At 41.9% G+C, this 12,843-nt stretch overlaps 1 protein-coding gene across 1 annotated transcript in view; it reads left to right on the top strand.

Annotated features, from left to right (window-relative positions):
* Positions 1-2,839: 2,839 nt before the first annotated feature.
* The window catches only part of dnah5l (dynein, axonemal, heavy chain 5 like), a gene marked incomplete at its 5' end in the record, with an annotated part of 97,442 nt that continues 87,438 nt past the window's right edge, over positions 2,840-12,843 (top strand). Inside the window, 12 exons of the mRNA XM_084048191.1 lie at positions 2,840-3,110; positions 4,060-4,163; positions 5,130-5,318; positions 5,869-5,943; positions 6,519-6,605; positions 7,154-7,225; positions 8,256-8,357; positions 10,384-10,582; positions 10,831-10,996; positions 11,142-11,235; positions 11,332-11,430; positions 12,144-12,325. Of these exons, the coding sequence (XP_083904317.1) occupies positions 2,840-3,110; positions 4,060-4,163; positions 5,130-5,318; positions 5,869-5,943; positions 6,519-6,605; positions 7,154-7,225; positions 8,256-8,357; positions 10,384-10,582; positions 10,831-10,996; positions 11,142-11,235; positions 11,332-11,430; positions 12,144-12,325 (1,640 nt within the window). The remainder of the gene's footprint in view (positions 3,111-4,059; positions 4,164-5,129; positions 5,319-5,868; positions 5,944-6,518; positions 6,606-7,153; positions 7,226-8,255; positions 8,358-10,383; positions 10,583-10,830; positions 10,997-11,141; positions 11,236-11,331; positions 11,431-12,143; positions 12,326-12,843) is intronic.

Below are 12,843 nucleotides of genomic sequence, written 5' to 3'. Positions count from 1 at the left end.
GTCATTCATAACTTTACATCAGAGGGCACAGCAGAACGAAAATATATTGCAATGGCTTCATTACAAACACCACAATTCATAACCTTAAAGGGTAAGACCACTTTGTTAGAGGTTTGGGGAGTGTAGTTACCTTGCCATTATGTAACTCCAAAGGTGGACAAGAAATCTAAAATAATTGCTCCATTGATTAGAAATTGATAATTCAAAATATGCTCCTCATTGACTTACATTGTACGCTGAAACAAGTCACTCTTTTAGCACGTAAATGGACACAAACATAGCTGATTCAGGCAATATAGAGCATCACCAAACCCAGTACTGTTTTTGTTTTTTTATAAAAAAATGTCAACTTCCTGTTGATTTTACTATTTGAAGATCTGGATCCGGATCCGCGGATCCAGTCCAGGTTTTCAACTTATATTTCAACTTGTGGTCTTGCCCTTTAACTAAAATAGAATAGAATAAACTCGGTAATGATTAAAATCAATGTTAACGACGGACACTCAAAACATTTACCAAGCCATTTAATTAACACATTGTGTGCCAAAAACGACTATAGTCGTTTTTTCAAATCCAACCGCTAAGTGCCAAAATCGACTATAGTCGTTCTTCCCCCTGTTTTTTTTTTTAGTCCAGTCCAAAAAACGTACCTCCCGTCCACTCCAATAATAGGATCTTGAGAAAAAGGTCCTTATCTACATATCTTTTTACCGTGGTGAAAACGAGCCATTTTCGCGCGATCACTCTGCGATCACTCTGCAGTGGCGGATTGCGTTTATTATTGTTCCGGTCGTTAGACGGGACCCTTGACCATCGCGCACACACCCTTTGTTTACATCCGCGTCCGCGTCGTGGCATCTACAGCTCTAAACAGATCAGCGTAAACGGTAAGAAGTGCTGGCACTGGATGAACCCTATTTCAAAAAACCTCTGGCACTTGATGTGTTAAAATATAAAAAATGACTTGATGTATTGCACATATATCCCTGTTCTATTTCACATGAAACCCCAGACCCATAGGATTCTACATGAATTTATATCGACTCCCAACCTGTGGGCCGTTAGGATATTGCAAGTGGAAGACGATATAATTGGCAAAACACTACGATTTTAATGTTAATGTAACAATGTGGGATGTTTTTTCTTTTCATAGTGATATATGAACATAAAGTATACTACATTCATCCAAGCCGGAACACCATCGACTGATTGATCGTTACAATAAACATGCTGCTCTGCAAATGCACGGGGCCCACCCATTTGGCTACCATGGCAAGTGGTCAGATGGGTGGGCCTCACACGTTTTCAGTATTTTTCAAGCTCATCCAGGAAAGGTTGGGAACCAGAACCACCAATATTATACCTGCAGGTAAACATGACAAAGAAACCAACCAACCGATAAGACGCTAGTTTAGATATTGTCTATTGTTTCATTGTCTTTGTTCTCTGTTGGTGTTCAGTCTGATCTTTCACCTCCATACCGTATGTCTCTCTGGATAGGAGTGTCTTCTAAATGCCTGCATTTTAAACGTGTAAATTATGATAATAAACCATGTATGCAACATAATAAATAGATACTGTAGAGAGAGAGATATGTACGTACATACATACATGGATTTCTAATTGAATAATAATTCATTACTAATTTAATATAAAATATTGTAAATGTGAGGAAGTTAAACATGGAGAACATTTTTGATCTGTAATAATATAACGAATATTAAATAGCTTAAAAGATAAAATCATACCCATTTCTGATCATTCAATTCAACCATATAGCTTACACACAAACAGTGATGTATTATAGAGTTGCTGAGTCACTGACCCCCTGCATTGACAATCTCTGAGCACCAACCATGGTTACTGTGGTTAAACTTGTCAACAGTCTCAGTGGAGAGAGAGAGGGTCAGACTCCGAGAGAGAGAGAGAGAGAGAGAGAGAGAGAGAGAGAGAGAGAGAGAGAGAGAGAGAGAGAGAGAGAGAGAGAGAGAGAGAGAGAGAGAGAGAGAGAGAGAGAGAGAGAGAGAGAGAGAGAGAGAGAGAGAGAGAGAGAGAGAGAGAGAGAGAGAGAGAGAGAGAGAGAGAGAGAGAGAGAGAGAGAGAGAGAGAGAGAGAGAGAGAGAGAGAGAGAGGGAGGAAGGGAGGGGGTAGAGAGAGGGGGTGAGTCGCAGAGAAAGGGAGAGAGAGAGAGGGCCGAGGGGGGTAGAGAGAGAGAGGTGAGACAGATTTTGTGAGTGACTGGTTGCTCTTCAGTGTTGCTGGTGTGTAACTAAGATTCATTACACACTGAGCGAGAAGGTCGAACAAGAAAGACACAGAAGAGAGAGAGGAAAGACTTCCTTTGATTAGGTAAGTCTATTCTATTTAATTCCACTCTATTAATAATAATGATAATAATAATAATATAATAATAATTATACCTATTTGATACTGCGGGGCAAATTCAGTTTTCAGCTTCACCCAGCTGATTGCTGCCCAAGTGGTCAGTCAGACTTGAGCACAGTGGGGTGGGGTGGGGAAAGGGGGGGGGGGTCAAGGTTAACCACGTTAACCCCAGCATCCATATTCTGGATAAATCTTTGCAGAAAATAGTAGATCTACAAGCTTGCTTTGCGATGCATTGTGAGCTTGTAGGTCAGCTATTTCCAAGCGTAGAGTTAAAACGGTGCATGCACTCCTGAATAAAAAATACAATTTGAGCAAAGGAATTTCCCCTGTTCACTACTTTCAACCTGGCGTCACTACTCTGTCATCATAGGCGAAATGTTTCAAATATGTTCAAAAACGCTTTCCACAAATCATTTCTCTCTGCCCCCCTCTCTCTTTCAAGATTACTGCTATGGAGTCACATCCTCCAGATGAGGCTGCAGAGGTGGAGGATGTGTCCAGCTTCCCCCCAGCAGAGGGCTCTGATCCTGGGGTGAAGGGCTCCAGTCCCACCCCTGGCACAGACCTCCAGTCAGGGGAGCTGCATGGGACCACACGTGTCCCAAAACAGAGGCTCGACGCTGGGCAGGAGAGACCGGGGGAGACTCCTGGGGGAGTGAAGGAGGAGGGAGGACTCAACGACACCTCCACTAAACACACACCTCTGAGTAACATCCTCACAGGTACTACTAATATAATGCTGTATTATATTATTACTAGACCATACCCGTAGGGGGATATGAGCACCCAAAGTGTGCCGTTTGGCTTATGCGCTGAGAACAGACAGTTTATCAGGGATCGAAAGTGAGTTTGTACTGTGTAGTCAGTGTGTACACACACACGCAATCGCAATCCCGTCGTGGAGGCACAGAACACACATTAACACCCCGTGGGCCGTCGCCAACACACACACACACGCGCGCGAGCGCGCACAACCACACACACACACACACACACACACCACGGTGAATCCATGCGGCCCGTCGCGAACACACACGGGCGTCGCCCAAGCACACTTTTAGATCCAGTCCTATTTTAAAAGTCTGCGTATGGGGGACTCGCGTATCCGCGTGCCTGGTGTAGCCGGTATCATTGATAATCAATTGGATGTAAACAAACGCGCTCGCTCAACGCATACGCTCGCTTTGAAAAGTCTGGTGTAGAGTGCACTCTAAGAGTGGGCGGGGTCTATGCTGCAGCGTGGTGTTGCCATGTCGGCCTATTGTAAGCGCTTTAGTGGTATTGTGTTTTGGCGTTGGTTGTGAAAGTGCAGGTGGGTGTGGGGACGCGTTGTGAGCTTGTAGATCGGCTGTTTTCCAAGAGGCAAGGTATATGCGTGGAGGCGCTTCGTTTGGCCTTCTTTTCATAGACCTCGTTGCTTGTAGGGTTCGTTTGGTTTGGCCTTGTTTTCATAGACCTCGTTGCTTGTAGGGTTCGTTTGGTTTGGCCTTGTTTTCATAGACCTTGCTGCTTGTTTCTCTCGTGAAACCTGGCAACGACGCATGCGCAGTTTGATCAAGAGTCCCCCGAACCAAGACACCGCCGCCACCACCACCGTGAGGTTACTAGAATTATAGGAGGATATGATGTAATAAATCTAAAAGAAATTCTGTGATGTGTTCCAATCAACAGAGATAACTGGCAGGGGCCATCGACGAATAGGAGGCCAGAACCCAAGAACCACCAATCAAGTAGCTTCTCCGGTTGCTGGTCCCTCCCCCAGCGCCAGCACCACTGTGAGTATAGTGACCTAATGACTCCAGAACGAGCTTAGCCAAAACTAAGGCCGTTTTTCCTTTTGATTGATTGATTGAATACTGTATTGGCGAATTTGTTGGGCAGTACAGTCAAAAAGGCTTGCCAGAGATTCAGAGTGTTTTCAATAACCTGTGAAAAATCATAGAATGTTATTCTTCACAACGATCCACCTGCCGATCACTTTAAAAGACGTAGTAGAGTCTCGTAGAAGGGTTCATTTAATTGACTAAATGTTTTAAATAATTTTATTTAAAAAGAAAAATCGTCTCTTTCCAGTGGTGGAAAGTAACTAAGTACATTTAGTAGTACTGTACTTAAGTACAATTTTGAGGTACTTGTACTTATATATTATACTTTTACTCCACTACATTTATTTGAAAACTTTAGTCATTAGTCACTTTAGTTACTTTTTTTTATAAATTATTACATTATAAAACATACATTAACCACTTTAGCCTTATTTTATACATAGGGTATTTGAAAATAGCCGATCTACAAGCTCACAACGCGTCGCGATGCGACGCATTGTGAGCTTGTAGATCTGCTATTTTCAAATATTTAGCACTTTTACTTTTGATACTTTAAGTACATTTTGATGCCAATACTTTTGTACTTTTACTCAAGTAAATTTAGAATTCTGGACTTTTACTTGTAACAGAGTATTTTTATATTGCAGTATTGGTACTTTTAATTTAAGTAAAGAATTTGAGAACTTTTTCCACCACTGTCTCTTTCACACTTATGCCAGTGTGCCAGTCAGTGATCACCCTCCACTGTGCCAATGTTGGCACTGCACAAGCCACATATCCTCAAGTAACTGTAGTATCTAAAGCTGTCAAATAATTGTAGTGTAAAAAAGTAAATCATGTGAGATGTATGCTGGAGTAGTAGAAGTAAACAAATGGAAATACTCAAGTAAAGTATGTGTCCACCACTGTGTGCAGGTGTCGGGTCAGAGGAGCGTGCCGCTGTCTAACGAGGCGAGGATGACGATGGCGAGACAGAGCAGAGCGATGAAGGAGGACCGACGGGCCTCCCTGGACGCCAGACACAAGTATCTGCTGAGCAAACTGTTGGGCGCTTTGACCCTGGGGGAGACGGAGGTCCAGGACGCCCTGGTCTCTGACGACAAGGTATATAGCACACTGTTTGGATTTTGATCTACTGTAATGTAATGTTGTATCAATAAAATGTACAATGTATGCATTTAGAAGACGCTCTAATCCGCAGCGACTCACAATAAGCAAGGTAAAAACATACATCAAATGCAGAGAGACAGTGTAGTGCCTCAGTAAACTATAGGATCACAGGTAAACCAAGAACCTCAGTCTAAACCAGGGGTCTTCAACAGGGGGTCCGGGTCACTCCGGGACCCCTAGGGGGTCCTCAGAGATACTGCAGGGGGGCTGCAAAATCTTTGTGTGATAGGAACTTTATTGTTTTATTTTTTACATAATACACTTGAACCTTTGCATCCCTATTCTGGGGGCAACATTAATAAAAACACAAAATAAAGAAATAGCAGATCTACAAGCTCACAACACGTCTACGACGCGTTTTGTGCTTGTAGATCGGCTATTTTTGGCAAAGAGGTTTGGTGTACAGGAAAAAAGATCAGACCAAGTACAGAGCCAAAGGTCAAGTTTACAAGGCTTTAAAATGATTGTGATTGTGTTTTCCCAGTTCAGTCTCATTGATGACTTCTTTGTTGCCAACGGATCTAGGAAGCTCATGTTCTTCTACCAGGGGACCTCTCAGGTAAATATGTCCGGGTCCAGAGAAAAGGGACTCCTGTAGGCATTTGTGAAGTCCTGCAAATTAACAAAATAGGTTTTGGATGTTTTGTGTTTTTTGTTTTTTTGTGGGGTTTTTTCTCTCCATATTATCATCAAAGTTTTTAAGAACATTCTCATTATAACAGATACCTGTTTTATAATCATTAAATTGTTTAAAATAGTTTGTAAACAGAGCTCTGACATATTAACAACCTGTTGGCTAATGTGTAACTATTGTTCTCAGGTTTCAGCTACAGATCACCACTAATAAATAGGTTAGGGGTTGTGAGGGGTGGAGTTAACAATCTATTCTTCACACCCCCTACCTCACCTGTTTTATTATTATTTTAATGTTAGACAACATGAAGCATATAAGTCTGAAGCATATAAGCATATCTTCAAATATGTTTAGATTTCAGTGTATGACACATAATTTGAAAGCTTACAGTACATTGTGAACTTTCACAATCGACTTTGTTTTTTCTGAAACCATCACCTTAGTATATAATTCTATATGTTAATGCAATCGAACATTAACATGTACGTTTATGTGTGTAGGCAATGACCTCCACTCATCCCTCTGTTATGGATGTTGGCTCCACCTCTCCACACAAGAGACTTTTCCTGACTACTGGATCTTCAGAGGTGAGAATGACCTCTCATAACAGTGGTTCTCAAAGTAGGGGTCCTTGAGGGGGATCCAGGGGGTCTAACACACCTGTGGAATGTTGTGTTATTACTGTGAATCTGGTTACCATTCACTATTGTCTCACTGTCAACCTGGAGTCTAATCACATTTTTTGTTGTTTGTTCACTGCTGTGTTCTGTTGGTATGGGAGACCGTGTGTGTGTGTGTGTGTGTGTGTGTGTGTGTGTGTGTGTGTGTGTGTGTGTGTGTGTGTGTGTGTGTGTGTGTGTGTGTGTGTGTGTGTGTGTGTGTGTGTGTGTGTGTGTGTGTGTGTGTGTGTGTGTGTGTGTGTGTGTGTGTGTGTGTGTGTGTGTGTGTGAGGAGAGAGAGAGTGAGTGTGTGCAAGAGGGAGGGAGAGAGTGAGTGTGTGCGTGCGTAAAAGAGGTCAGCACTGCAAGTTTTTTTTTATTTTACAAAAACTGATAAGCTAGGCTGGCCCAAGCTAAGCTGAAATAATTCAACTAAATTCATACTTTCTGGCTATGTCTCTCTCCATGTTTCTCAGCCGTTGCTGGGAAAGTGTCTGTTCTTTCTGAGGATAACTGACAAGGCCATAACTGCAGCTAACATACATCAGGTCAGTAAACCGGTTTCAACATGGTCGTGTTTCCATTGACCGATGTTTGGCCAATAAAAAAAATTGAAAATAGAAACTCAGAGTTTGGATTAATTTACTCAAATATTATAGGGTCTGTATTCTGCAGTTTAAAAAGGCATTGAAACACAACGATGATGTAACTTTATCTTTGCAAGTTATTTTTCATAATGTAAAGTAACAAACTACAGTAAGCTCTGTTTTGTAAAATGCACATCAGTAATGTAAAGCAGTGGTTCTAGAGTGGGGTTGGGGGGGGGGGGGGGTTCCACGTGTTCCCCAGCTACATGATAGGTAGTTATAGGAACCAAATGGACACAAACAAGGTCTGTAACTCAGACATTGTAGAAATGGAGCCAAATTGGGTCCATTTGGATACATTTTCTACAATCTCTGATTGGAACCTTACCAGTCCATTTGGTTCCATTTGTACACTCTCAGAATTACGGGGGTCCGTGGATGTGGCCTAATGCATGCACAGACGGCCAGACAACTAGTTAGTCAGTCAGACAGACAGACAGACAGACAGACAACTAGTCAGTCAGACAGACAACTAGTCAGTCAGACAGAAAGAGAGATAAACATACAGGCTGCTTGTCAGTCAGACTTGCGTATATTAGTCTAAGCCAGTGGCTCTCAACCAGTGTTCCGGGGACCACTAGTGGTCCTTGAGGGGGTTCCAGGTGGTCCCCAGCTAAATGATGGAGAGTTGGTAACCAAAATGGACCGTAGATATTTAACTATTGAGACTATCTCTCAAGAGTTCAATTATTGTTAAACACCGTGTTACTTAATTAAAGAATTGTTATTTTGATCAACGTTTGCCTGTTATCTCTCCTATGGTACCAACATCAATACAGCATGGAATTGTGGACAAAATCGTATCCACAAAATATATAAAATCTCAGCAAACGGTGGTTCCGTGGCTGCCGAATAAATAACGGACCTTGACATGAAAAGGGTTTTAAAACCTCTGGTCTAAGCTATGTGTTGACCTTCCCTGTGCGTACAGGAGGTGACCTTTGGGATGCTGGACTGCTGTGACAGCAGCGTGCTGCACAGCGTGGAGACTCTGCTGTCTGAGGTCATGTTACCTGCTCTCAGAGCTCAGCAGGTAGCGTATCTCTCCCTTTCTACTTCCTCTGGACAAGGTTATGTTTTTAAATCAGGTTCTGTTATTAATCTTTTAAGACCGGGAACGCATCTGTGTCATTTTAATATTCTCTGGCTATTCAAAAATAGCAGATCTAGCTCATAGCGCGGCACTCGGTGCCGCGCTATGAGCTTGTAGATCTGCTATTTTTTTTTATGTAACTTTAATAGTGTTAAAAATGTGTGCAAATCTTTGAATATATATATTTTTAAAGTGAACATTTGTAACTCAAATCTTTGCTTCTGGGGGGTCCCTGGAACAACATATTTTGAGATGGGGGACCAAATACATATCATTTTGGGTGGTCCTTGACATGAGAAAGTTTGAGAACCACTGATATTATAGCAACACACGGTTTTCAGAGAACGTCCCGGATTGAATGGGTTAATGAGGTTCTGCTTCTTAATGAGGTTCTCTTCTAAACCAGGTTGAGTTTTTTTTTTACTTGTGACCTTCACAGTTTCACTAACGTTTGCTTGTTTGTTTCAGTCTTTTTTATTCATTCTCTCTCTCCCCCATTCTCTCCCTTACACTGCCCACTTGTGGTCAAGTTACAAAAGAGCACGTGTTCTTCAGAAACGTCAAGTAGCCTAGAACGACGTCATGAGAATTTTACTCAAAAGGCCTAGAGATAGTGTGAGTGAAATGTTTGTGGCTGCAAGAGTCAATACTTTTCAAGCGGTTCTTCAGAACTTGATGCATAGATCCATGTGTCGCCTGGATGAGTCAGTGGATAGCATCATTGTCAGTATAAGTAAACCCTGTGAAGAGTTGCACAGTTGCACTACGTCACCTTGCTAAACTAATGGCCTAAGTCATTTTTTGAGGAAAATTATATTTTTGCCTAAGTCAGCTCCTCATGACACTGGCCACCTCTGGTAAAATGGCCCATCTCCTAATTGAAAAGGATCATGCTGTTCACTCCCCTTTTAGTATAATGGCTTAACTCCCTAGGCCAAAATAGGCCTTTTTTTGCCTAAGTCACATGGTTTTGTGACTTAAGCCAAATTATTTACTGTTTTAGGCCATTTTGTATTTATTTTTGCTTTTTTTTTTGCGTAAGTCAGATTTAATCCTATTTAAACCTATTTAAATCTCTTATGTTACATAAGTGACAGACAGTGTTATTTCTATTTAAATAGTCATAATTTGTTATAAACATTTTGGGTGAAATGATTAAGAAATATCATATAGTTTTGTTTTGGATCAGTTTTTTATTTTTCCTGAAAAACTTAAAAAAATGACTTACTGTAGGTCATTAGTTTAGCAAGGCGACGACTAGATACATTGGCTGAAAAAAAAAGCCTATATTTATAACCGTCCCAAATGGCCTGTCTAACATGTTTGTTTGGACAGTTTTTTATTTGTGTTCCTTGTTGTATGTAAGTGTATGTTTTTCTATGGACCATGAACAGTGGTGTAAAGTAACTAAGAATACATTTACTCAAGTACTGGTCTTAAGTACAATTTTGAGGTACTTTTACTTCACTGGAGTATTTCCAGTTCTCAGTACTTTTACTTCTACTCCACTACATCTCAGAGGCAAATATTGTACTTTTACTCCACTACAATTATTTGAAAACTTGAGTTACTACAGTAGTTACTTTTCAGATATAAATTATGATATTATGAAACATACATTAACCACTTCAGCCCTATTTTATACCTAGGCTATTTGAAAATAGCCAATCAACATCTCAAGTTGTGAGTTTGTAGATCTGCTATTTTCAAACATTTTAGTGCTTTTACTTTTGGTACTTTAAGTACATTTTGATGCCAATTTTGTTGTACTTTTACTCAAGTCATTTTTTTATTCTGGACTTTTACTTGTAACAGAGTATTTTTATATTGCAGTATTGGTACTTTTACTTAAGTAAAGAATTTGAGTACTTTTTCCACTACTGACCATGAGTCTGCAATAAAAACATTCATTCATTAATTAATTCTCTCTCGCTGTCGCTCTCTCTCTCTCTCTCTCTGCTTGTAGAATTGGGGTGTGTTGAAGGAAGGTGTGTGCAGTCCAGATGTCCAGGTGTTGTTGTCCTCCATGGACAACTTCATCAGCAGCCTGTCTTCGGTCAGAGCCAGCGTGGAGTCCAAGCTCCGCCTACGGCTGCCCCCGGGGGAGGAGGAGCTTATCGCAACCGTCGCACGCCTGCGCAGCCCCTCCCACTACAGATCTGCAGGTATACTGACTTGTGTGTGTGTGTGTGTGTGTGTGTGTGTGTGTGTGTGTGTGTGTGTGTGTGTGTGTGTGTGTGTGTGTGTGTGTGTGTGTGTGTGTGTGTGTGTGTGTGTGTGTGTGTGTGTGTGTGTGTGTGTGTGTGTAAATGGTTGTTTTATGTTTAAAAACTGTTTTGGCTTACAGTTGGGAAAACTGCCCTACTACAACCTACCTACCTGTCGATTGACAATCTGTTATCTGTCCTCTCAGCCAATAACAGTGCGCTGGTGGAGTCTCTGGAGGGCGTGGTCTTGGCGTGGGCCAATCAGATCAGACAGGTGCTGACGGAGAGTCAGCAGATGAGGAAGGAACCCGACGACGTGGGACCTTCAGCTGAGCTGGACCACTGGAAGCACCGCATGACCATGTTCAACAGGTATACACACACTGTAGTGCTGCAACAAGCCTGTAGGAGTCCCTATGGTGCAGTGACAAACTTCACCTTTCCCGCCCGGCCTATTGTCACTTAACGTGTGTGTGTGTATGTGTGTGTGTGCTGTGTGTGTGTGCAAATGCATCAGTCTGCTGGAGGAGATAAAGTGTCCTGATGTGAAGAAGGTTCTGGGAGTTCTACAGGTGGCCAAGTCCAGAGTTCTGCACACCTGGAGACACCTGGTCGGTTGGTCTGTCTGTCTGTCTGTCTGTCATTATGTAGTCAAGTAAATTGATTGATTGATTGATTGATTGATTGATTGATTGATTGATTGGCAGGATGGGAACATTACAGAGGTGGCCAACGAGGCTAAAGATAACGTGAGATATCTCTACACCCTGGACAAGTTCTTTGGGAAGATGGAGAACTGTACTCCAGTAAGTTGTCTGTTCTTAATAAGGTTCTGTTTCATGAACAAGGTTGTGTATTTAATGTGGGCCAGGTTTCTAATGAGGCTCACTTCTTATTATAATTATGTCTTGTTCTCTGTGACAGTGCTTCTCAGACTTTTTCATGTCAAGGACCCCCATCTGAAAATGTTTTGTGCCAGGGACCACCAGAAGAGAGGATTTGTGTTAAAAAAATCAAAATGATTAAAAAAAAATCCAATGCTTTCAACAAAGAAATAGGAAAAAAGTTCAAAAATAGCAGATGTACAAGCTCGCAGCACGGCACAAATTGAATCGTTGTATGTGATCGCACTGTCTTTAGCAACCACACAAACGTTGGTCAGTAAAGATATCTAGGTGACCGCCCATATTGACGTAATTTTGTAGTTATCACCTAACCCATAGGAACAAAGACATGTACAGTACTGTAGGGGGCGGGTTCCTTTACCTTCAATCACACTAACTTTTGTTTCATTGTTTGTTTCTCTCTTCATTATTTGTTATCTCTCTCTCTCTCTCTCTCTCTCTCTCTCTCTCTCTCTCTCTCTCTCTCAATCTCTCTCTCAATCTCTCTCAATCTCTCTCTCTCTCTCTCTCTCTCTCTCTCTCTCTCTCTCTCTCTCTCTCTCTCTCTCTCTCTCTCTCTCTCTCTCTCTCTCTCTCTCTCTCTGTGTCTCTCTCTGTCTGTGTCTCTCTCTCAGTGGTCGGTGTTGCAGTATGTGTGGGGTGTGCTGAACAGCATCAGTCTCATCCACAGTGTGTCTCAGTACTACAACAGCTCAGAGAGGATGACCTCACTCTTCCTGAAGGTGACCAATCAGATGATCACTATCTGCAAGAGCTACCTGAGAGAGGGCGTGGCCAAGGTGTGGGACCATAGCAGGTAGACACACAGACACACACACACACACACACACACACACACACACACACACACACACACACACACACACACACACACACACACACACACACACATAAACACAAGCACACAAGCACGCATGTGTTTGCTCAGTAGCAGGGGTCTCTCCAGCTAAAAATACATTTTCCTTTTTTACACATCATCTTTTCTATAACGTTTTTCACTACACACAACATGTCGTAGCACAGCGTGTTGTGAGCTATACTTTTGGCTGATGTTCCCCTCAGAATAGATTCAAATTCAAAAATTCAAAAAATAATAAAATAAAATAAAAACGTTTTCCTATCACATAAGATTTGGTGTCCCCCCTGCAGTAACTCTGAGCACCTCTAGCGTCCCTATTCTGGACATGTTATAATAGGTCAATATCACCTTTAATGGATGATGACCTGTGTGTGTGTGTGTGTGTGTGTGTGTGTGTGTGTGTGTGTGTGTGTGTGTGTGTGTGTGTGTGTGTGTGTGTGTGTGTGTGTGTGTGT

Source organism: Gymnoscopelus microlampas, assembly GCF_963454915.1.
Source record: "Gymnoscopelus microlampas genome assembly, chromosome: 22".
In the NCBI taxonomy this organism is placed as follows: Eukaryota; Metazoa; Chordata; class Actinopteri; order Myctophiformes; family Myctophidae; genus Gymnoscopelus; species Gymnoscopelus microlampas.
Note: the sequence above shows the minus strand (reverse complement) of the source record. Positions and strands in the feature narration are given on the sequence as shown.